A 26,417-nucleotide genomic window follows, 5' to 3' on the forward strand; every position below is an offset into this window, starting at 1 on the left:
CCCACCCCCGGAGCGAGGGGTGCTGCGCAGGACGGTCAGTGGGAGCCTGCGGCGGAGCAAGGAGGAGACCGCCAGCTGGGCGCGGTGACCAGCGCAGCCAAGGGATGGAGCCGCTGGGGGAGACAGGACGCGGTCCTGAGCTCAGGTGAGCTTTGCCCTCTAATGCGCTGTGCCTGGGGCCAGGCGCAGCTGCCTCCTGGGGCGAGGGAAAGTGAAACTAAACCCCACAGTGCAACGGAGGAGAAAAGGCTGGCGCAGGTGCGGCTTCCAAACACCTCCCCTCCCCCCCCCGGTGGCACAGGGCCAAGGTGGGAAGCCAGCCCTGATCCCCAGGGAGATCCTCACCTGCTCCCTGGGAGCGCCTGGCTCTGCCCTCCTTGCCCCTGGATCCCCCCAGAGGGCAGAGTACTCTGAGCCTGGGAACATTTAGAGACCCTGCGAGCTGGGGGCATTCTCAGCCTCCGCCTTGCTCATAGGTTCCCCCAGGCCAGAAGGGACCGTTGTGATCATCTCCTCTGACCCCTTTGTATTAATTCAAATGAACAATGCCACATTATGCAGTATTCATTTTTGAAAGTTTATAATAAGTGATGCTCGGGGGGGGATGGGGCGCAAGGGCCTAGGGTGCAAAATATCCTTGCAGCGGCCCTGCCTCAATGGTTGTGTAGGAGGAACTCTTTGAGGTGGCTTCTTAAATACCTTCATGCTGTTTCACATCTGATACTCCTTGATGAAACGTAGGAGCCTTGTCTTATAACAGGCTTATTCAAAGTGATACACGCTATGAAAGTGAGATCTTGGAAGAGTGTTGCCCTTTTCATAAGGTAATCATACTGTAATGATAAATAATAAATAGTGTGTAATAAGCATGTCACAAAAACAAATTTTATATTTCCAAGATCACTGCTTTTATAATTTATGCTCAGGTAAAGGAGAAAATCCCTGGAAATATTCATTTTTAGGAGGGGGTTTGTGAGGCTGCAATTTAATGAAAGGGGTTCATAGGTTGTTAAAGTTTGGGAACCACTGACCTAGGGCTTTGTCTGAGGGCCCTGAAATCGTGTTTCCTCTGTGTTATTTTATCATGGCTCTTGAAATAGAGCCCTGGCCTGGCAAAGACGGGCTTAACTTCACTCCTGGGATATGGTGACACAGCAGCTGGGAGGATGCTTCCCACCACATTAGATGCATGTTAGCTCCCCATAAGGTAGTGCACTTAAAAATAGTAGTGGGGTCAGGGTGACTGGAACTATCCACCTGCATCCAATCTTGCCTGCCCCCCAGGTACATATTTGGACACTAGCCTGAGCAACTGCCTGTACTGCCATGGCCACCCTAGTGTGCTAGCTAGAGTAGAGCTAGCACATGTTTGTCTACCCAGGGTGAGAATTAACCTTTTGGTGCTGTGCAGACCTACCCATTGGAAGGACTGCAATTGAAGTCTGAGCAGAGATGCTTATGATGATTAGTTGGGAATTGGCCCTGCTTTGAGCAGGGGGTTGGACTAGATGACCTCCTGAGGTCCCTTCCAACCCTGATATTCTATGATTCTATGAAGTCACTAGATGTACTTGCAGTGCATAAAGTTAAGCATGTGCAAAAATCTTTGCAATATCAGAGCTTTTGTCTCCATCTTTTGGGCCTGAGCCTGCTCCCATTAATATCATTAGGAGTTTTACCTTTGACATCAGTGAAAGCAGGGGATTTACCTGCAACATTAAGTTACAGTCTATCCTCCAGAGACAGTGTTGGTTCAGCATAAAAGTATAATGCTTAATCTTTGCAGATTGAACAGGATTTAGAAGGGGTTCCCAAACTGGGGTTGGGACCCCTCAGGTGGTTGTGAGTTTATTACATGGGGGGTTGCGAGCTGTCAGCCTCCACCCCAAACTCTGCCTTGCCTCCAACATTTATAATGGTGTTAAATATATTAAAAAGTGTTTTTAATTTATAAGGGCGGGTTGCACTCAGAGGCTTGCTATGAGAAAGGGGTCACCAGTACAAAAGTTTGAGAACTACTGATTTAGAACATCTGAAAAAACTGTAGTAAGTGTTTTCACATGCAATGAGCTTTACCTGAAGTATGGCAGACTATCGGGGGAGGGAGTGTGATGAGGCATTGTTTCCAAAAAGTCTGCAATAAAAACTTAATCTCCCATTGTTATTACACTGGTCCTTTTTAAAAAAAGTCTTTGCATCATAGGAAAAGTACCGTCAATAGGCTTTGTAATCAGTTCATTTTAACCTAAACCAGTTTCAAGCATTCTGTATTACAAAACAGAAAATGATACAATTAATGAAAAAAGTCAAAATGCTGGCATCACTTTTTGTTTCCACATTAATACATAAAAATGGACAACACATTAAATAAACATTTCGTTATTAACAATTAGAAATATTAACACCAAAAATCATGTATAAATTAGGAAATAAATGTACAAACTATTTCCAAAGTGCTCTTTCAAATACAGTATATACACAACATTCAAGAAATTCTTAATGTAAGACATTTCAGATAGAAGTAATGTTGCTGTTTAATTTTTTTTTAAACGTTGTTCATATTCTCTCAAAAGGATTATATTAGCACTTTCAAAAACCACATAAAAGGCATATTTCCAAGCTGGCAAGGAACAATATTGCATTCTCCTGGCTACCTGTAACATTAACATAGATTTAAAAAAAAAACTCATACTACTTTTCTGTGCCTTATTTGATATTTAAAAGTATTTAGTTCTATGAAAACACCAGCAGGAAGGAAAAGAGAAATGAAGAATGAATAAAAATGCTAACTCCATTTCACTGATCAGCAATTAGAAGTGTTAATGCTGCAAGGGCAGAGCTTGAACAACATTTAATAATAAACCATTTAGCTATCAAGTATTAAGATTTTCCTTTTCAGGAAAAACAAACCCAAACCTGAAGCGTGAGATCTAAATTTTCTGGGTCGTGTTAGTTTTCAGAATATAAAAATTCCACAACTCAAAATATAATCCAATAAACACCTAAAAAGGAGAAAACTCACAGAGGATATATTTAACTCTATACTCTGAAAGTTCCAGTTAACCTTAAGGTAATATTTCACTTTTTTAAAAAATGTAGATTAAATAAATTTTAGCCATTTTAACCCTTTAGTCACAGACAATTTAGACATATTTTACTCAGCAGTAAAAATCCTATTTTTTAAAAAAATGTAAAACTGAATTTAAACTACTTTTTACTTTTATTGTTCATGTTGGCTTTTAAGTACCACTGTCCCTATATTTCTCATTCTCCCTCTATAGGTTTTCCTTTAATGGTTGAATCCCATTAACAATCACCTTTCCATATGCATAATGAATGTTCATAGTTAAAGCTGAATTACTGTTTTTTCCTTTGAAACAAAGATGGATTTTTTACACCAATTCTAAAGTACTTCTATCAAGCTACTAGAGAAAAGAAAAAGTGATGAATAACTGCAGAAAAAGTCAATTTGATAACCTGATTTTATTTACGGTTATAATGCTTGCTAGAAAATCTGAACTAGTAGGGCAATGGAAGAACCAGAAATTAAAGAGCAAACAACCGGCTACCTGGGAAATTTGGCATGAATATTTATAAGTTGTGATAAAATTTGGAGTAGCATATTTAAGACTGGAATGTGGTCACATGTTTGTCAGCTAAACATGATATGAAGCCATACTGATTTCTAGTAGACTTACAGATTCATTCCCAGAGTTTTCTTTTATTTCTTTTACCCATGACACATACCATACTTAAACCATACTTTCATGGATCTATAAAAGGTGCTTCTGGGTATTCATATTTCCTTGAAAACCGGTTTTGATCATCTCTGCACCTTTTATTACAAAAATGTGGAATTGTGCAGATATTACATTAGAAGACATGGGTAATTAGCTCTAACAATTTGCTGAGCATAATGTCCTCAGCAAATGAAATATTACTTCAGTTGTTTTTATTTTTGTCTTATAGTGTGGAAATTGATTCAACATAAAGAATGCCCCCATCTCCATACCGTAAAATAGTACATTTTGAGAACCATGGATTTCAGAGGCTGGCATATACAACAGGTAAACTGCAATGTATCCAATTAAACATAGGTCCATAACCTACATTAGAATAACTGCATGGGCAGAGATGTGACTGAGTGATCTTTGTATTTAGCTGGATTGCAGAATATCCTAGCTGTTTCCCAGATCTCGGCACATAAAAACTCTGATCAAATGACCCCTAAGCTATTTAGAAACATCAAGAATGGAAAAAAAAAAACCTCTGCATTGTATCAACATACATACTATACACAGCACCAAATATATCAAACCATTAAAGCATTGTCTTGTTACCAGTAGTGCACTGCTTCATATCCAGCATGAAATGAACACTGTTCACATACAGACGCTGCTTTGTGCTAAGGGGTAACCAACATATTACAATTAATCAAAACTGCCAGTACATCCAGTTCAAAAGATGGATATACTATTGAAATGAATCAGATACAGGAGCTTCTCCCTTTATTGCTGGTAGTTTCCATATTGACCCTGTTAAAAATTACAAAATACGACACATTAGAAGATAATATCATTTCTGTATCATGCACTCAGGGGGACTGGATGAAACTATTATCTTTTGGCTTACAAAATTGGATGGGCCCAATAATGCATTGCCAATACACTCACATTGGATTCCCTAGTATGACAATGGATATGGGTCTTCAACCTCATACTTTCCTGTGTGCAAGAAAAAGCTGAGTTCTTCCAAGGCAGGGCTTCCTGAAAAAGACTATTCCAGACCCTTTACGGCACAAATTAAGATAATTTACCTGCTCATAGCCATAAGGCCTCTGTTGTTGGGCAGATGGTCCTGTCTGAGAAGCTCTGTAACTGCCATACTGCTGCCCCTGTCCCTGTTGGTAGCTGGAATACTGTGAAGAGGCTCCTTGTGCAGGACCTGCAAAGGAAAGATAGCAAGAACAGTAAGAGGCCAGTATGGCTCTATCAGAAGCTTTTTAATTACCTGAAAATCAAAAAGGAATTCTACAAAAAGTGGAAACATCGATGAATTGCTCAGTACAAAAGAGTAGTGCAAGCAGGTATGGATAAAATCAGAAAGCACAAAATGAGTCATGCCTTAAAAGGGACATAAAAGGCAATAAGAAGAAGTTCTTTAAATACATTAGAATCAAGAGAAAAAGGAAAGAAGTAAAGTTCAGGCCCTCTACTTAACAGGGAAAGAGAGATAATAACTGATCACATCAAGAAGGCTGAGGTGTTTAATACCTATTTTGCTTGCTCCACTTAAGATTGATTAATGGTGATCAGATACTCAACACGATTAATGTTAACAACAAGATGGAAGGAATGCAAGTCAAAATAGAGAAAGAACAGGTTAAAGAATATTTAGATAAGTTAAATGTATTAAAATAAGCAGGGCCTGATGAAATTCATCCCAGTGTATTTAAGAAACTAGTTGAAGCAATCTCAGAACTGTCACAATTATTTTTGAGATCTCATGAAAGATAGGGTTACCATACGTCCGGATTTTCCCGGACATGTCCGGCTTTTTGGGCTCCAAATCCCCGTCCGGGGGGAAATCCCAAAAAGCCGGACATGTCTGGGAAAATCGGACATGCGGTCGGCGGCTCGGGTGCCGGGCCGGGGGCTCGGGGGCTCAGCCGGCGGTGCTCGGGGGGGCCCGGGGCCGGGCCGGGCCAGGGGGCTCGGCCAGCGGCTCGGGTGCCGGGCCGGGGCCTGGGCTGGGGGCTCGGCCGGCGGTGCTCGGGGGGGCCGGGGGCCGGGCCGGGGGCTCGGGTGCCGGGCCGGGCCGGGGGCTCGGCCGGCGGTGCTCGGGGGGGCCGGGGGCCGGGCCGGGGGCTCGGGGGCCGGGCCGGGGGCTCGGCCGGCGGTGCTCGGGGGGGCTCGGGGGCCCTGGCCGGCAGTGCCGGGGGCTCGGCCGGCAGTGCTCGGGGGGGCCCGGGGCCGGGCCGGGGGCTCGGCCGGTGGTGCTCGGGGGGGTCCGGGGCCGGGCCGGGGGGCTCGGCCGGCGGCTCGGGTGCCGGGTGCCGGGCCGGGGGCTCGGCCGGCGGGGCTCGGGGGGGCCGGGTGCCGGGCCGGCGGGGCTCGGGTGCCGGGTCGGGTGCCGGCGGTGCTCGGGGTGGCCGGGTGCTGGGCCGGGGGCTCGGCCGGCGGTGCTTGGGGGGGACCCGGTGCCGGGCCCGGCCGGGGACTCGGGTGCCGGGTCGGGGGCTCGGCCGGCGGTGCCGGGCCGGGCCGGGGGCTCGGGGGACGGGCTGGGGACCTGCGGTGCCGGGGGTGGGCCGCGCCTCCTCCCCCCCCCCCCCACACCCCCTTACCTGTTTCAGGCTTCCCGCGACTCAAATGTTCGCGGGAAGCAGGGGAGGGGGCGGAGACTTTGGGGAGGGGGCGGGGTGGGGGCGGGGCTGGGGCCCCTTTAAAGTGTCCTCCTTTCGGAGGCACTAAATATGGTAACCCTAATGAAAGACGGCTCCCAGAGGGCTGGCGAAGAGCAAACATACTACTTATCTTTAAAAATGGGAACAAAGAAAACGCAGGGAATTATAGACCAGTCAGCCTAACTTTGATACCTGGAAAGATACTGGAACAATTTGTTAAACAATCGGTTTGTACTAGCCTAGTGGATGGAAACAATAGATGCGATGTATCTTGATTTAAAGAAGGCTCTTAACTCAGTCCCACGTGACATTCTCATTCTCTAGGGAAATGTTGTCTAGATGAAATTTCTCTAAGGTGAGTACACAACTGTTGAAAGACTATTCGGAGAATAGTTATCAATGGCTTGCTATCAAACTGAGAGGATGTATCTAGTGGGATACCATGGGGTCAGTCCTGGTTCCAGGTTTATTTAATATTTTCATTAATGACTTGGATAGTGGAGTGGAGTGTATGCTGATAAAATTTGCAGATGACACCAACATGGGAGGTGTAGAAAGCAATTTGATTAGAATTCAAAAGAATCTTGACAAATTAGAGAATTGGTCTGTAATCAAGATTATATTCAATAAAGGTAAGTGCAAAGTACTACACTGAGGAAGGAAAAATCAACTGCACAACTACACAGTGGGGAATAACTGGCTAGATAGTACTACTGAAAATGATCTTGGGGTTATAGCGGATCACAAGCTGATTATGAATCAACAATGTGATGCAATTGAGAAAAAGGTTAATATTTTGGGGTGTGTCAACAAGAGTATTATATGTAAGACACAGGAGGTAACTATCCTGCTTTACTTGGCACTGGTGAGGCCTCAGCTAGAGCAGTATGTCCAATTCAGGGTACCCCACTTTTGGAAATATGTGGAGAAACTGGAGAGAGTCCAGAGGACAGATACAAAAATGCTAAAAGGCTTAGAGAACTTGTGAGGAAAGGTTAAAGACTAGACATGTTTAGTCTTCAGAAAAGAAGACCGAGGAGGGACCTGGTAAGTCTTCAAATATGTTGAGGGTGATATAAAGGGGACAGTGATCAGCTGTTCTCCATGTCCAGTGGAGGTAGGACAAGAAGTAATGGGCTTAATCTGCAGCAAGGGAGATTAAGGTTCGATATTAGGAAAACCTTACAAACTATAGGGGTAGTTAAGCTCTGGAATAGGCTTCCAAGGGAGGCTGTGGAATAAGAAAAGGTTAAACAAACACCTGTCAGGGTGGTCTAGGATTACTTCGTCCATCGTCAGTGCAAAGGGACTGGACTAGATGACTTCTCAAGGTCCCTTCCAGCCTTACATTTCTATGATTCTGTGATTAAGATAGTGAAACCTATGACCAAAGTTTGATTTACTCAGGGGAGGTCTTGTAGTTAACAGCACTGCGACAGGAGATTTAGGTTTTATTCCTGCTCTGCCACTGACTTCCTAGGGTAACTCACTCTGTGTCTTGGTTTCCATAGCTGTAAAATCATGACAATATCTACCTTCCAGAGATCTAAGGCTGAATTCAGTAGCGGTTATATAGCTTTTTGAAATTTCCCCCAATGGAAAAATTGATGGTAATGCAAATATTTATTTTATTTTGAGTTGGATCCCTACACATCATCTTCACTAATCCATTACAGTAGAACCTCAGAGTTATGAACACCAGAGTTACAAACTGACCAGTCAACCAGACACCTCATTTGGAACCGGAAGTACACAATCAGGCAGCAGCAAAGATTCCCCCCCCCCCCCCCCAAAAAAAAAATACAGTACTGTGTTAAAAGTAAAATACTAAAAAATAAAGGGAAAGCATCTTCTGCATAGTAAAATTTCAAAATCTATTATGTCAATGTTCAGTTGTAAACTTTTGAAAGAACAACCATAACCTTTTGTTCAGAGTTACGAACAACCTCCATTCCTGAGGTGTTAGTAACTCTGAGGTTCTACTGTCGATAATTTCATTATTTAAAAAGACATGCCAAAAACTTTATACTTTTTTTTATTTACTTCATTGGTTTTAATATTGTAATAATACTGTCTTTTTCCTGTCAGTTTTGGTTGTCCTTTCCATTTGATGAACACTGCATTCTCCCTTTTTTTGTTGAAGACACGCATTGTCTAATGGTCTAAGCACGTCTGATCCTGATCCTGACTCCCTTCATCACTGTGGGCAAGTCACTTAAACAGTTTCCCCATCTGTAAATTAGTGATATTTACCCTCACAGGAGTAGTATGAAAATTAAATACTGATTTAAATGCTGAATAATATTATTGTTTTTGATGATGCAAAAGTCAACATAGTTCTGCTTTTTTTTTTTTTTTTTAAATGTATACCTGCATCAGTTTGTGAATAAGATTAGTTTGCTGTAACTTGCTTATTTCCACTGCCAGGCTTTGCATCAGAAAAGCCCAAAATATTGTAGTCTTTATTTTCAGAAAATGCACAAGCAACTTCATGCCTAACCGGTGAATGCTATTGTGAGCACAAGTGACCAGCTACACATTTAACTGGTCTGATGGACATGCAGATACTTTAGTAATACATGTGTATAAACTGCAAATGGAGTTCTTTTAAAAATTTTTCGGAGGTACTAGTGGATATTTTTTGGGAAAATATTTAGAAGGTTATTCCCCATGTTTTTTTAACATTGTTAACCAAATTTTGGGCCTATAATTTAAACCTATAATATTTGTCCGGTTTGGGTGGTCAAAAATGTTTACCAATATTGTAAAGCGAAATTAAAATATTTTAATATAGTGATCAGAAATCTAGGTTTTATTGCTATATAGAAGGATAGACATTCAAGGTTGGTACAATTGCATAGCAACAAATAGTATCAAGGACAGATCTGGAACCCAAAGCAACCTCAGAACTATGATGCATCGGACTGGCGATATCAACAAGGTAAAGTTTTCAATTTGAACTAATGCAGGTATGTGCACTAGCAATCCTTGTTCTGGAGTTTAGTACTCGGACCATCCCTAAGTCCTGAGTCCCTGTTTTGATGGACCTAGGTTCAGAGTACATTCCTCCTGTTCATTTTAGTCACGTGGTTTATAAATTAGTTTGTTCAAACTGAATGAAATGCATTTCTACTGGGTCACAGCACAGAAGATTGCCAGCAACTGATGCTCCAAACCATTGAAAAAGGCTAGGTAAAAACTAGAAAATAAGGGGAACATTTCTGAGGACTGTGAAGTGCTTAGATTAAAGTCAGTGTAGTAGTTTTAACAATTTCTTATAGTTTGCTTTTTATTTTACTAGGATACAGATGATTAAAGATACTTCTTATACCTATAATGCTGCCAAGGTCAGCAAGACCCTGAAGTGCCAGTCAGGCAAATCAAAGCTTCTTTTTCCCACAAATGGTCATTCACATCCTCTCTCAAACCCTAGGGATATTTCTATTACTTATTGCTTTATATGGCAGTCTCAAAGTCCTGTGATGTGGTCACCATCCTGTGGCTGAGCATGTTCAGACCATTGCTCTTAGAGACCATGAACACCACTACTTGCTGATCAGCAATATGAAATGCTCTCTTCATTCGAGGGACTCAAAGTGCTGCTTCTAAAGTACCCTAATCTGAGTAGAGAGACCATGACCAACTATGAAGCCTGGATTCTCTACATGGTAGTGGAGAGCATCATCATTTTGTGAGCAGAATGGCCCCAAAATTTCTCGTTTAGCGTGCTAGTGCAAGAATATTCAGATCACATTCAACCCTTTTTCCTCACCAATTGACAGTAAAGCATATATGCTATTGCAAGAAATCTATGTGAGGTGGTAGTGATTTTGTGGGATTCCTTCCACTTTACATAAAAATTTCACATTTGTGAAGCCTGAGCACTAGTATAATAACCCGCCACCCAAACCTGTAAAAAAGGCAATAATGTGGGGAATAAACGTGCTCTCTGTCTACACAGCTTTCCCAGCCCTTGGTGTCAGGGAGTTAGAGATCCTGTATGATGTGTGATAACATCCACTGGGCTGAACCAGATACATTTGTTATAAGTTAAAGCTGGTGCCTTGAGCTACAAAGGGAGATAGACAATTTATCTGTTTGTTCCTAGGTACAGAATGGACAAATTTATACCAGGGATTGCAAACACAAGACATGCCAAAGAAGACTTCCTCACCATATCCAGGTTGTTGTCCTGGATAGTTTTGCTGATTTGGGTACTGTTGCTGTGAATATGTTTGCTGTTGCGCAGTTCCCTGTTGGTATCCTGCCTGCGGCTGGCTATACTGGGAATTTCCTAGAAAGGGAAGATTGATATAGTTTATGTACAGATTCAGCAGCTGTCCCAATATCGTTGCTGATCACACTGAAAATAACTGAATGAGGTTCATTGATATGAAAAGGGTATTCCTTTAAAAAAGAGCCTTCCACTATATGTTACCAATCAGTTGAAGTTGAGTTTATTCCTCTGGTTATTTTTAGCTCATTTGAAGAGGCTGTGTTTTTGTTTTGTGTATAAAAAAAGTTTTCTTTAAGAAGTCTACATGCACATTCTCCCCTCTTCCCCCCCCCCCCCCACAAGCTGCTCCCTTTTCCTCTTACATTTTAAACATCAGCTCTCTTTTCATCAAAAAATTTAAAATAAAATATACATTTTAAAAGAGCACAATAACTTTGTTTCCAATACATTATAAATTAGGAAAAATATACACTCCTAATTATATATTTTTCCTATGATAACACATAAAGACCAAGTAAAGTCTATTCCAGGGGTGGCCAAACTGTGGCTCGTGAGCCTCATGTGGCTTTTACAGTTAAAATGCAGCTCTCGGAGCCTCCCAGGTCTCCCCATTCTCTGCCTACCAGACTGATTGGGGGAACTTGGGGCTTCAGCCCTTTGGCAGGGTGGTGGAGCTAGGGGCTTCTGCCCAGCAAAGAGTGGGGTCTAGGGATCTCAGCCTCACGGGAGGCATCTGCCAGGGCTTGGGGCTTCAGCAGGAATGGGCTGAAGTCCTGAGCTTTGGCAGGCAAGCCCTGTGGGTTCTGAAGCCGCAAGAACCCCAGGCCCCACATAGCAGAAGCCCCTAGCCCCACCACCCCGCCGAAGGGCTGCAGCCCCAAGCCCCAGCAGGCACGCCCCGGCTCTCAAACTTCTGAAGATTGTAGTATGCAGCTCTGGTCAGTAAGTTTGGCCATCCCTGGTCTATTCAAATGCACATCCTACGGTTTGTACACAGTCATATTCATGTATTTATTTGGATACTCATAGTATCTAGCATTCTTTAAGAAAACTGACTTTTAAATTTGTGGATGATCAAAATTTCCCCAATATACACCAGCCTATTTGAACTGCAAAGGCTTATCCTTAATTCACTAAGTTTTATTTTCCATTAAATTGATATTTTGGCTTTCCTCTAGTTTGTGGTAATCTACAAAAAGCAAGTGGATTGAAAAGGAAACATTACCACACAAAAAGAACAGGAGTACTTGTGGCACCTTAGAGACTAACAAATTTATTAGAGCATAAGCTTTCGTGGACTACAGCCCACTTCTTCGGATGCATCCGAAGAAGTGGGCTGTAGTCCACGAAAGCTTATGCTCTAATAAATTTGTTAGTCTCTAAGGTGCCACAAGTACTCCTGTTCTTTTTGCGGATACAGACTAACACAGCTGCTACTCTGAAACCTGTTACCACACAAAGGTTTTGTGTGACCAAAACATTGGGCCTGATTCTTCACTCCTTTACAGCTGGTATAGTCATTACACTGGTGTAAAGTGGGTGTAAAATGAACAGTAGCAGGCATTTAACAGCCATTTTATCCAGGTATAAAGAACTACACAAGGCGTGAGGCAAACAAGAATCAGGTGTGTTGACTTTTAAGGAAAATAAAACATAATAAAAGTTAAGGCTAAACCATTGTGGTTTGAATTAATTAGTGCACAATGGAGAAACTTTGATCGCTTAAAATAATAAAGAAATTTACTTCATGTTCTATCTTCCTACGTGTTTTTGTAAGACACATTTTCAGAAATGACATGTATTTTAGATTGCAGGGATCACTTACCTTCAGTACCGTGTTGAATTCTGACACTGGTTAGCAGGTTTGTTTGATTTTAATACATATATTAAAATTGTTGTAGCTTGGAATGTTAGAAGATTAATTGACTACTTCAGTTTAAGGTATATTTTATGGTGTTTTTTGCCACTCTGTTTTTCTCACTGTTTTCTTTTGGAGATTAATATGTCTAATTCACCTAGTAATAACATGGTGAATTTACTTTCTGTTTTGCAGCTTTTTCTATCCTTTATTGAGTGCTGTCAATAGATGGCAGCTGATAATGAATCATGCACAGGGGAATTCCAACTCTCATAATAAAATTAACTCAAAGTATGCTGGACATTGGAGAGTTGCCAGAGGCAGTTCCTTGTTCCTCAAAAGGAAGTCCTATACAGAATTGTTCATTACACACAAGTTAATTTTAGAATTTATAATTAATTTAAAAGGGACATTGTAAAATTTGGGTGGCCCAAAATTTTTTATTTTTTATTGTTAAGTTAACCAATTCTTCACAGGGAAAACCCTGACCCAAAGGTCTACACTGCAATGTAAGCCCAGGGTTAGTAGAATTCAAATGAGCAGATCCTGGGTTTAATGTAGGGGTTGAGCAGATCCGAGACTTCCTAGTGCCCTCCCAAAATGTGGCTGCTCTAGCCATTTGTTCATAGTGAAGTGTGGGAAAACATGACTGTGCAGCAAACTTGACTGTCCAGAGGACGAAGAAAGTAGGTCAGTGGGATACTTTTGGTGGACTACTTGAGCATGAGTCCAGTGGGGTTGCGTATACACTGCAAAGCAATAGACTTGAACCCTGAGTCCCAGCTTGACTCAGGGTCGGACTCTCCATCCCCGTGGAGTCCTGGGTCCAAGCTCTGGATTAGTGTGGTTTGTGTGTAGATGGAAGGAGGGTAGGCTTGAGCCTGAATTCAAACCCTGGTCTTACATTGCAGGATAAACATACCCTAAGTCTCCACAACACAGAGCCCACCAGAGCATAGATTCTGAAAAGAAAGATCCTACCCTTCCCTGGGGTGGGACTCCACCCATCCCCAATGCAACAGATGGCAGTTAGACTCTCCTTTGGCTCAATGACTGGCAATCATTTGTGGATAAACGAATGGGTCACATGGCTGATTAGGGGTATGAAATGATTGCCATATGAGGAGAGATTAATAAGACTTGGACTTTTCAGCTTGGAAAAGAGACAACTCAGGGAGGAATGATAGAGGTCTATAAAATCATGACTGGTGTGGAGAAAGTAAGGAAGTATTATTTACTCCTCATAACACAAGAACTATGGGTCACCAAATGAAATTAATAGGTAGCAGGTTTAAAACAGAAAAAAGGAAGCATTTTTTCACACAACATACAGTCAACCAGCTTCAAAATGGGTCTGTTAGCTAAGGAGCGGAACTAAGACTCAGTGAGCTGAAGAATCCCCAACAACCCCTCACACATGAAAATTTTGGAGATATGGTCCCTCTGTTCTTCCCCCTTTTCACCACTGGAGCAGCCCTATTCTAAATAAACACAGTTACTACAGTCTTAGGATGGACAGAGAAGGCTGGGAGAACTACAAAGCTGAACTGTTTTATGTGGCCAACGGGGTTTACATGATGTATATACCAGGAGTCAGGATTTGGCCCTGTATGATTTTGTTTTAAAGCAAATGTGCTTTCTCTTTAAAAAAAGAAATTCAGTCACCCAGCATTCATAGGATTAAATACTACCTTATAATGCACACTGTCATTCCTATATGCTTTAATAGGAGTTATACATTAGAATTTTATGGATGAACTTGATCCATAATGATGAACAACCCTATACTATGCAAATAGTCTAGTAATAAAGAAAAATCAGTAAGGAAACATTTCATTTTCAAACTTCCACAAGGTTATTGTAAAACACAGTAGTGGGTTAAAAACTAAAATGATATTTTAGAAAACTCATTTCAGATACCTTGACAGAGTCCTCTTGAAATGACTTAGAGTAGTTACTATTTTCATTCAGATATTTAATTATATTCATAACTTTCAACTCAGCTCTATAAATAGATTATATTTAAAATCTGTTTTACTCTTTAGAATCAGATTTTGTTTTTCAAAAACATGCAAAGTGCATTGGCTTTAATTTGCAATTTGTTGAATCCTAGATCTGCATAAATTCCATTTCTTGTGGAGCTCACAGTAGGGGCAGATGGGATGTAAGGGGTTGTTTATTCATCTACATCACTGAACATGCAAATAACCAGCCTACCCCGAAACGGATAGCTTTTCTAATCAAAAACTGTCCCAAAGGTAAAAGAAGAGAGTCTCAATGACAAGAGTGCCAGGACACAACAGCTGGTGTCCCAAGAAGCCCTCCCACTGTATTTGCTTTCAGTTCATAAATAACAATATTCTTTATTCATATTTCCAAGGAAAATAACGCATTTCATTGTTATGGGACCCTGCAATTTTTTACTGGAACTATTAAAACATTTAAAGGGAAATCCAGTTTGCAAATTTGCAAACAACAAAATGAATAAAGTCTCTACATAAAAGTTGGTTTCCTCAGATGAGACGTCATAGTAATTTAATTTAAGTGTTTCTAATGATTGAGCTCCCAAAAATGTTCAGGCAATGGGGTCATTAAATTGGCTGAAAATTCTACCATTCCTTTCTGGAATAAATATGCTGAATCTTGCTGAAATGAGTGATATAGTGTCACTATTATCAAGGAGGAAAATAAACCTCATTACACTGAAATTAAATTATCTCAGCCAATCAGAGTGCAGGAAACTGGCACTACTGATGTGTGATATTCAGGTTTTTCTCATGCTTGATTTGCAAAATCACAGTGGTACAGATTTTCAAAGGCATTTATGTGCCTGACTTCCATTAACTTTCAGTGGAAGTTAGGTGCCTAATTGAAAATATTTCCCTATATGATAATTTCTCAATAACTGTACTGTGAATATACAAATCTTTCTACTCTGTTATAATCCCTTTGCTCCAGGTGGTTCCTGTGTTAAAAAATTTGCCTGCAACAAAGGTACCTGCTACTGTCTTTTCATCTTAAACAAACTCCAACATTTAAGTGAAAGAAAAAGCGTATTAAAAAGCAAAGGAAATGTGGCTGTCATAGTGGTGAAGGTGAAATTGTAAGGTTTCTTTTTAATGTTAAAATCCTTTGACTCATTTCACTCACAGCCATTTCTCTCCTCTCTTATCCTCCCTCTTTGTTCCCTGTTGGCCAGTAAGGCGCTTATCCCCAGAATAACTGACATATATTTGTTTACTTCCCATTTTGAAACATAATGAAACAAAAAAAATTAGTTATTCAAGGGAGAAGAGCTTCCTTGACCTGTTAGCTTGATAGGAACAACAGGCCTGATTCCACAGCCTTTACTCATCTCAGTAGTCCCAATTATTTAAGCTGTCGGGTCTTCTTTATATTTACTTCTATTGCGCCTCATTATTTGCTCTGCTTCCAATTTTAGTGCTGTCTGAAAATTAAGAAATACTGGGCCATCATTTTATCTCAGTTACAGGTATGAAACCCCATTCATTTGAGCTTTTTGGCCAGTTGGCTTTTCACAATACCTAAAGACCAATATGCCCTCCCTCAATTTGAAAAAGTTTCCATCTATAGCGACTATTTGTTCCCTAATCTTAAGACGTTTTTCTAACTCTCGCACCTTAGTTTACTTCCTCCACAATGATCTCTGACCTTAACAATTAATATATTAAGAGCCACTTATATCTCAATTTAAAGTTAAATGAAAACATCATACAGCATGTTTTTTAAGAAAAGAAATAATTGTGGTACTATAGCTAATATTTTCCTCATACATTAAAAAGTCTCTATCTAAGACTATAACTGCATCTAGTTCAGCTACACACGTTCTGTTGTCAGCAATGGATTGTTTACTAGTGCACACAAGGCTTATGTGTGAGCTAGTAATTATTAACCTACATAGTCACTAACATTATCTAATGTTGTGCATAGTGTTTTGAGATATATGTAATATAAAAGTTGCTATACATAACTAAATTCTATTTTATAGACACTTCTGAGTAACGTTCAATTTAGGAAAATATTTCAGTCTAGCAGCTGAGCAGTGTTTTAATTCTGCAGAAATGCTATAAAACAGTTTTCATATTTTTCTTAAGTAGACTTAGTACTTTATGTAGCTTAGAGCTTTTGTTTGCATAGATTGCAAATATATCTTCTCACCTCCTTCATAGTAATGCTGTGTGGAGTCCTCAAATGACCTGTCATAGCTCTGCTCGGTATAGGATGACTGCTGATATGCATAATCACCATGACCTGCAATCAGTCAGTAAGAAATAGACAAAATGGACAAGGTTAATTAAAAAGGTTCATCTGAGCCATAGTTTGTTTTGGCGCATGTATTATATAATTGTTTGTGTTTGTATTACAATGTAGAGAGTACCTATTATGTTTTATACATAATTAAATAATTACACACACACACACTCTTACTTTAAAGTCACATAGCTTCACAGATTAGGCCAAAAGAAAGAAAGAGCTCAAGTGGGCAAATCTGAGGTAGATAGCTTGATGGTGAAAATGACAATGCATTTGCCAAGTCTGAAGTAGCACTCCTTGCTAAACGGAGTGTGTACCCTATCCCAGGGATTCTCCTGTAGGCTTTCTGCTCTTTTCAGGATACAGTTGATAATGGTGCTACGATGAACATGTGTACACAGAATTGTATGTATTGGGAACAGGAGTTGCTGGCATTTCAGGTTGGAAACAAATCTTACAGGCTATTTGGCTTCCAATTTTTTAACTCTTGGATGTGGCAGTCGTACAATTCAGTACCACATCAAGCTCTGCTGCATCAATATTAGAGTTTTCAACTAGCAATAATCGCGCCTCGGATTAACCTCATACTATTACTCAGCAAAATTACCATCTGGATAATATTGCTGGTTCATGGGCTCTGATGAGCCTTGTCCATGGCTGTACTGTTCACTGTAATACTCCTCCTGCCCCATGTACTGCTGAGAGGAACCTGTAAACCAAAAGGAAAGAGAGAGAAAGAGAGTGTTTTAAGTAGCCCATGAACCCAAAGGGAGATTTTTCATTATTTAGATATTCTTGAAGTGAACAGTGTTTTCTTCTGGGAGAAATCACTTGAGTTTTATATGTTCAGAACTGTTTCAAAGATGTTTTTTCTCACTGGAAAGGAAAACTGCTTTTGCTAAATCTGAGAATGAAAGTATAGTTTAATATTAGAATTGTATAGCTGTCATAATAGGGCAAGAAAAACCCTACCAGCTGACATAATTAATCTACTAGCCTGCGTTGCCCAATAGCATAAAACCCAAAGGAATCCTGTGTGTAATAATATAGTTAGCATTAAATGTATATGAGTATCCAATCAGAAAATAAACCAAAATTTCATAATTTAAATTCTCTTTACATCAGAATTGGTCTAGCAGTTTCTCCACTTTATGTAATGGTTTCCAAGATGTTTTCAGTCACGATTGACAGTGGTGCAATTATCCTTTGGTGCCTACTGGAAATAATTTTCCCAATAATTTTATTAAGGCTTATAAAGACTCAGTTTCCACACAAACATTCCTTTATTAATCCAAAGGCCACGTTATATTAATATTTTGGATATAACCAACATCAGCATACAAACCCTAATATTCTATACCCTACTGACACTACAGTTATAAGCATTGGCCAAAACACTTACAATAGGTGCAAGCCCAGGAGGTACCTTCCTATCATGGCGTGACACCAGGGGTTAAGGAAAGTTCTGACAAAAACTACTAAAGAGACTTGCTTTTTATACACTATAACAAACAAGTGATGTCATTGCTGATTATTGGACCTTACCCAAAGACAGAAGAGGGAGTCATAGGACTACACCTTGCACTTGCTTTCCAATTAACCATGCTTTCCCTGTTTCCAAGCCTTAAATAAAATAATACTGGTCTTTAAGGTCACTACAAATTTAACCCAAACAATTCTTCTTTCTCATGTTTTTATTCTTTGAGCTTTTTGCTCATGCTAACATTCAAACTCAAAATCATAATTTACTTAGTTCCAATGTAGGCCCATATATATAAATATAGATTTAGATTTCTAACTGAAATCTCATTTGCAGAGACCTCTTCCTTATTAAGAACAGTACCACATTGGGACTAATGGCCTGATCCAAAGCCCACTGCAGTAAACTGAAAGAATTTCATTGACTTTAATGGGTTTTGGATCAGCCTCTTGGTCTTTTTCTTTATACAGACAGATGATGCCCTATTGGCTCAGTCATTTCTGAACTTTAGAAATGAAAAGCTCTGAAAATAAAACTAGAGCAAAACCTTATTGACATTCTACTTGCACTTTTCACCCTGTTTGGCATTTTCTGTCTTATCAACTTTCACTGGGGTCCCAGATCATTATGGCTTCTGTGGCATATTTGTCTATGACAGCAGGAATGGTGGGGTAGCCACCTTTCTGGAACCAAATAATACACTTTACCTTGCTGAGAAGGTCTGTAAGGGCCCATGGGTCGCTGACCCATCATGCTGTTGCCTTGATTGCTCTGACTCATCATGGCAATGGAGGACTGTCCTTGGTAATGCTGGCTCCCTCCTTGTGCCGAGTTGTAGTGGGATGTTGCCGCTTGCTGGTGCATCATGGAGACTACATAGAACATAGATAAAATTGTTTTCTAAAGGGATATCACAATTCTTTTCCTACTCTTTTTTTTTTAAATAACTAAAATCGTCAGCCAATTTAGTCTTTTAAAGTTGCATTCAGATCATCATTCAGTGAATCCTCCATGAGGGGGACGGGGAAAAAGAAAAAAAAGACAGAAATTGTTTACTTTTTCCCAGTGTGCATATTTAACTTCTCTACATTGTAAGCTGAACCATATGCTGATAACATAATCAATTCATACCATTATTTTTCTGTCAGGTATTTTAAAATATATCTGATCTCAATAAATAACAGAAATCATTTCTGAAACATGACTACAGAAAAGGATGCATGAGGAAACTGAAATATTTATTCTTCTTCACCTGCACCCTTATCTTCAGCTGCATTTTTTCTTTAACCAACTTTCTCTTTCCTCTTCTACCTTATTTATAGGCCTGATGACTACAGAAGTTAAGTAAATTGAAGTTATAGTATTTTTTTTTTATTTTCACATTACTTCCTTGAAAGAATTCTTTCATATCTGATATGCTATTCATTACTCGGTGGTCAACATTTTTAAGACAGGGACAGATTCTCCATTGCCCTCTGGCCCCTTTGTGCCACTCCAGCAATGTGAAAGGCCTGTAAAGGAAGTGGAAATATCCACTGAGGAATATCACCAGCATGGACAGCTTCTTTAGCTGGCATAACTATTCTATGACAGCCCTCTCACAGCTCAGAACATATGGGGGATATGTATTGGGTCTGTCACAGTATGACCAGAGTGCTGCACTCTGGATATTCACCCCTTCCACCACACGCTGAGGGCTATGAGAAATAGAATGGAAGTTAGAGTGACACTGAGGCTATTCTGACTTATCCTGAGTCCAGAAAATGCTGAACACAAAGGTAGCTTAAAACCACCTCTCCTCCTGCATCTCTGCTCCTGTGCAGGAACAGGGTTACAGAGAGTATTTACAGCACGTTTTCACATGTTGTGCATCTTTGAGGCCACTGAAAAGTCCTTTCAATCCCAAAAGGAACGGGAACCTTACCTGGGTTAGACTGCATGCTGATATTTGTTCGAGATACGTAATTGCCTATTGACCCCTGGCCTTGCATTGGCACGTTCTGAGATGCAGGCACTGTATGGCTATAACCAGGCCCAGTTCCATGGCTGCTCACAGTCATACTCAGAGAGGTTGTGGGCATCGTATTCTGGCCTGACTGCTGCATAGACACATGATTAGGACCTAACAGATCACAAGAAGAAGAGTGATGCTGTTATTGACAACCTACGCTGAGTATAAAAAAATTTAGCGCTTACCTGGATTCTTGTTATGGTACCTAGGAAGGGATATATATATATATATTTTATATGCCAAAGGCCATAAAATAAAAAAATAATACCACCCCCCAATCCTCAACTTTAAAACTCCTGTTAGTTACAAACAGCCAAACCTACTACCTACTGTCTGTTATAAAGCTATACTGAACCTTGTCCTGAAGACTACCAAACTTGGCTTTGCTGAATGGCAAGCAGGAACAAATTTCAGAAGTGAAGGCTCTCCAACTAGAAGGCTCTGTCAGCTTTTCCTAAGACAGAGGCAGCTCTAATAGTCGGCATGGCTGGCAAATGCCAGCTGCGGCTTCAGACACTAAACTGAATCAAGAACTCTGGGAGTGTCCGAGCCCTTCAATAGCTCAGGTGTTCCCTGACTAGGTTCAACCCCTGCTTCCTGCTTCCCCTAAAGGTTATCAGCTACCCCTCTCTTGTAACAGGTGTTGTTGGGAGGACCCAACTGCGGCTGGCAGCTCCTCTATGCTGCTGTTGCATCAAACACAACTGCTCTGTGCCCAGCAGCAGTACCAACAGACTTTCTCCTCTGCTAGGGTTTAAAAAGATAGAAGAACATACCTAGGGTCCCTGACACCAGATGGGCAGTGGGAGAGAGGAGCTAGTTGGATGGGGAGGGAGGGTGGTGAGGTATCACAAGGCCCCATAAATGGGGGAGGCAGAAGAGAGGAAATGGAGAAGAGGTCCCTCAGCAAGCCCACCATATAAGGAGAAAGGGAGCCCCACCAAACCTAATTAGAGTAGAAAGGAAAGAGGGGAATGATGGCACTCATCCTGCCTCTGTACTGCGCCTACAGATATCACATCCTCTTCCTTCTGTCTTCCCCTAGCTTGATTGAAGATACCCAGTAGTTTCAGAGGGAAAATTCTCCAAAAAACCATGCTAGCCCCTACTACCATGACCATTATTCTCTTCCCAGTTCATTTGCTGACTTGCCCTCTGCGCTAGGAGTTCAACCTTTGGGATTCATACTAACAGTATCTTGCTAATTGTGACTGGGACACTGTATGTGCTTGCTTGGCTGATTTTGCTTTTACAGAGGTCTGTAAAAGCCCAATTCAAAGCTCACTGAAGTCAACACAGAGATTCCTACTGACTTCAGTGGGTTTTGGATTGGGCCCTAAAGAAGGACAACAAGGTTTCATAGGCGCCTCTTAGCCAACCCACACACTAAATACAAGTTTTCTTCAGTGAACAACCAAAAATGTAGAGCTCTTTATTACCAGGCCTGTCCTTAAGCATAAACACAAAATGATTTCCTGGCACCCACACTTTTTGGGGGTGATCCCACAGTTCTTTCCTGACTTGGCAATTTACAAATTCCTGATCTCCTCTCATGATGGTGAGAGAGGTAGAAACTCCCAGTTTTCCCTTGCAGTTGTATGATACAAGAAAGAAACTCATAACTTCATTCAACTCTCCAGCAGCATGGAGCCTCGCTCTTGCTCAGGGTCACCCAGTTGATAAAGCTGACCTTGTTTTTTCATACACATAGCTGTAAGTTGTGGTCAATTATCTGTAGTACTAATAAAAGCCAACAGTCAATAAGAATAGCTATCATATGCTGTGGTTGTACCCCGGGGCTGTAAGCACTGTCCTACTTACCTTATCATATGTTTAATTATCTTAGCTCTTACTGTTATTGGATAACTAACTTCAATTATGCAGGACCCGTTCCTTATTTCATATCCAGTATTGCTCTGAATTCTTGTAACTTTTTGCAAACTTAGTCATATTTATTGTGCACTGTTTCACATTGTTGCAAGACCATTTAGATGGAGACACATGCAGGATCACCAAATAAGAAAAAATGTTCATGTTATTTTGATTTAATTGATATTAATTTTATTTACAGCCTGAACAGCATCTTAAAGTTTTTTGAATACCAGTTTTCCTTAGGTAGTCTTTTTTAAAGTATTTACGTATCAGGGGGTAGCCGTGTTAGTCTGTATCTACAAAAACAACAACTCCCTGCTCTCTATGTGTCAGTATATAATGCCTGCATCTGTAACTTTCACTCTATGCATCCGAAGAAGTGAGGTTTCTACTCACGAAAGCTTATGCCCAAATAAATCTGTTAGTCTTTAAGGTGCCACCAGACTCCTTGTTGTTAAAGTATTTACAAATATTGAAATGAGAAAACTTGCTGTAGAATGTTTTATTTCCCCTCTTATCGAGAGGCTATGGGCCAGATTCTCAGCAAGAGTAAACTGGTATAGTTCTGTTGAAGTCAGTGGAGCTATTCCAATTTAGGGCTGCTGAAGTCTGACCCTACAATTATGTATGTCTTATAAAGCTGATACTTGTTCTTCAGTAGAACAGAAGACAACATGGAATTTGAATGGAGTTTGTAATCTCTCTGAGTGAGAGTGCTTCTGCTGATGGACCTTACAAATACTGAAGGCTGAATTAACTACAGCGTTGATAACTCTTGCAATATTTGTTGGTTTTCTTAAAGTCCAAGAGCCCAGAGTTATGTTATTACATGAGAATCTCAGCTTTATTTAAAAAACAGTACGTTTCTGGCATGCATAGTTGCAGATAAAAACTTGAAAACATGACCCAAATGTACTTGAAGCTTGAAAAACAGAAGGCAATTAAAAAAAAAAAAAACACCTAACATTTTTTTTAAAAATCTGGCGATTTTTGTAAACCAACCTTGTGATTTCTGGGGTCTGATTCAGGATTTTTGAAGGCATGGGATTAGCAATACTGGGATTGACCATGAGTGGTATGGCTGACAGATTTTACAAGCTGCACCAGTAGAACTTGTAGACTGGCTGTTTAAGTTTGGTGGTTTTAGCTGTACATCCAAGGCCTGAGAAATAACTGACTTCCAACTGGTGTATCAAGTGGCCTATCTGAAATGCTAGTGGTAGTTTCTGTCCACTTCCTAGTAGACTGTTGTCCCATCACCAAAATCAGCATCACACTTGGCACTCTTGCTAGCAGTCTTATGAGAGATGTTAAGGATTGAATAGATGTTGGGAACTGAACTACCTTCTCTCTTTTAGAGGGGATCCTTCTAAGACCTGACTGAGGATAATGGAGGGTCAGTGTGCAGAAGCTTGTATTGCTGCCCCCTGTGCTGTACCTGTGATGCTAAGTAAACAGAAAACTTCAGTTCTGTATTGCTGCCACTCAAACACTTTCACAAATACTAGAGCTTCCATTTTCAGAATTGCATGTACATTTGTGTACCCAGTTTGCAAACGTTACTATCAGCCAATGGTTGTTCAATGCCCTGTGTGAAATTAATTGGTCAGTCTTAGTCTAGTTCCCAGTGGATTGGTGTTCTCATCACAATATCAACTGGCACTAATCAACTGTTTTGCTGACATTCTCAGCAGAGGCCCAGGATTGACTGGGCACTGAGACTGAACTACCTTCTCACCCCGGAAGTGAGTCCCCTTAGGTCAAGGTTGACGCACTTTGGTGGGACAACCACAGGGTACGCTTATACTGCTGCTGCCCTTGCTGTTACCTGTTCTGTTGATAAATAGAAGAGTTCAGTCTACAGGGCTGTCACACACACACAGACACCCACCCACCCACCAATCCTCGCTGACTGATTTCTGTTGTTACTGCGTACCAGGCAGGAAGAACACTGCAATAGGAAGGCCCAGAATAAATTTTAAAAGTCCAGTTCTTTAAACTGCAAAACTATTCTAAGTGGGACTCTCATCCATTAATTTACAGAGACACTAGTAAGTTTAACAAAAAAAAAGTTGAGTAGTTTCATGAGATACATCTGCCCAATAGTCCTCCTGCCAATGTTTGTGGAACAATCATGTTTTCCTATTTTTAAAAACTGTTCTTTTTCCTTTCTAACACTTTGTGAAAGACCAAAGCAAAGGGAGAAAACTAACTAAATGATTATGAAGTGGAATAGTGAAACTGACCATACATCAAATGTCAAATATATGAAGTAAACAAAATGCAAAATAGAAAAAAAAAATCTCTTTTCTTTCAGTTACATTCATTCATGGTGCTTTTGCAACAACACGGGTATAAAAAATTAATACTGAAGTGCGTTTTTAAGTTTACAGCAGGGGTCGGCAACATTCGGCATGCGGCTCGCCAGGGTAAGCATTCTAGCGGGCCGGGCCAGTTTATTTACCTGCTGACGCGGCAGGTTCGGCCGATCGCGGCCCCCACTGGCCGTGGTTCGCCGTCCCGGGCTAATGGGGGTGGTTGGAAGCGGCGCAGGCGAGGGATGTGCTGGCCGCGGCTTCCCGCCGCCCCCAGTGGCCTGGGACGGCGAACTGCAGCCAGTGGGGGCCGCGATCGGCCGAACCTGCCACGTCAGCAGGTAAATAAACTGGCCCGGCCCGCTAGGGTGCTTACCCTGGCGAGCCGCGTGCCGAACGTTGCCGACCCCTGGTTTACAGTTTTCCATTAAAAGATCTATGTAAGCTATCTGGTTATACTATACAACATTTTAAAGGCTACTCTAAAAAAAAAAAGAAGACTAAAGTAACTGCATTTTATTTTTAAAAGGGTACTTATCTTAGACGAACTCTGAAGTCTGAGGACTTGATCTTGCAGTTTTTACTCATACAAACAATCCCTGCTCACCCTATCCATCCCATTGACCTTTATGGGGCTGCCTGCATGAGTGCAAAAGGGTTGCAACATACAACTCAATGTATGTTTATTATTAAAACTATTATGGTATTTAATTTTGAGGTATCTTTTTATTGGTGATTTTCATTGCACGTTTTAAAATATTTTGTTTCATATTTATTTTCCCTACATAAATCTATTAATTGGACTGGAGCCCTTGCAGAATCCAAGCAGCAGTATAAACTGTAGCCATTTTGTGAATATTTCAGCATGTGCCTGAAATTCCCATGTGGCTGAAAGGTGAGTTACAGAGCTGTAAAAGACCTCTTCTAAGTATATTCTGCATTAATGATTTTGTTGCTGGGCAACCATAAAGCAGCACAAAGGGGAACAGAGCTCACCATTGCTAATCTGACTCTGCATGAGGGAGGAAGGAGGAAGGCCTGTCCCAATTGCATCACTGAGATTGCTCTGTGAATGGAGAGATTGGTTGGATGCACTCTGAGTCATTCCTCCTGGGCCCAAATTCATGTTTTGCGTTGGTGGCTGCAAACAACAAGAAGGGGAAGCAGATTTTTGGTTAGGTTTTAATTAGAAAAATAATAACCCTGAAACTAACCTCATTATGGATACAAACTGACTCATCTGAAAGTGCTTCCAGATTTTAATTTTACAGATTTGGGGCCTGATCCTGCAAACCTTTATTCATGTAAGTATTCCTTATAGATGAAATTCAGCTGGGTGCAAAGCTAGGGTGACCAGATGTCCCTATTTTATAGGGACAGTCCCAATTTTGGGGGCTTTTTTCTTATATAGGCACCTATTACCCCTCACCCCCATCCCGATTTTTTACACTTGCTATCTGGTCACCCTATGCAGAGCAGACTGTGTAAGGCACATGCCCCCTAGAGCCTAAATGAAGCACGGTTCTTGTGATAGACCCTCTGCACAGAGGTGAATTTCATCCTATGCCAGTAGCATCACTGAAGTTAGTGAAACTACATACATGGGCAAGGACTACTCACATAAGTAAGGGTTTGCAGGAATAAAAAGCACATTTTTTAGTTATGGCACTGTGTATATGATACTTTCTAAATCAATTAGGTTAGAGAGAAATTCACTGCAGAATTAAAACACATAGAGCCTAATCCTGTCAATTTACTCAAACAAAACTCTCATTTAAATCAATGAGAATTTTGCCTGAGTAAGGGCACTAGATCTGACCACGAGTCTACAAAACATCTTCAGAACAATTCTAGTTTTGACCTTTGATTTATGTAAGAAATATAAGCTATATTAAAGAAAACAGACTTGATCAGTCTTAAGTACTTACTAACATGGAGAACAAAATTTTTATAAAAGAGGGCT

The 26,417-nt window shown here is 40.9% G+C and overlaps 1 protein-coding gene across 1 annotated transcript in view; it reads right to left on the reverse strand.

Annotated features, from left to right (window-relative positions):
• Positions 1–2,209: 2,209 nt before the first annotated feature.
• The window catches only part of SS18L1 (SS18L1 subunit of BAF chromatin remodeling complex), a 34,897-nt gene continuing 10,689 nt past the window's right edge, over positions 2,210–26,417 (reverse strand). Inside the window, exons 4-11 of the mRNA XM_054046423.1 lie at positions 25,451–25,595; positions 20,181–20,378; positions 18,964–19,128; positions 17,384–17,485; positions 16,681–16,773; positions 10,581–10,700; positions 4,817–4,944; positions 2,210–4,535 (exon numbers count right to left, since the gene is read on the reverse strand). Of these exons, the coding sequence (XP_053902398.1) occupies positions 4,509–4,535; positions 4,817–4,944; positions 10,581–10,700; positions 16,681–16,773; positions 17,384–17,485; positions 18,964–19,128; positions 20,181–20,378; positions 25,451–25,595 (978 nt within the window). The 3' untranslated portion in view covers positions 2,210–4,508. The remainder of the gene's footprint in view (positions 4,536–4,816; positions 4,945–10,580; positions 10,701–16,680; positions 16,774–17,383; positions 17,486–18,963; positions 19,129–20,180; positions 20,379–25,450; positions 25,596–26,417) is intronic.

Source organism: Malaclemys terrapin, chromosome 12 (assembly GCF_027887155.1).
Source record: "Malaclemys terrapin pileata isolate rMalTer1 chromosome 12, rMalTer1.hap1, whole genome shotgun sequence".
Lineage (NCBI taxonomy): Eukaryota > Metazoa > Chordata > Testudines > Emydidae > Malaclemys > Malaclemys terrapin.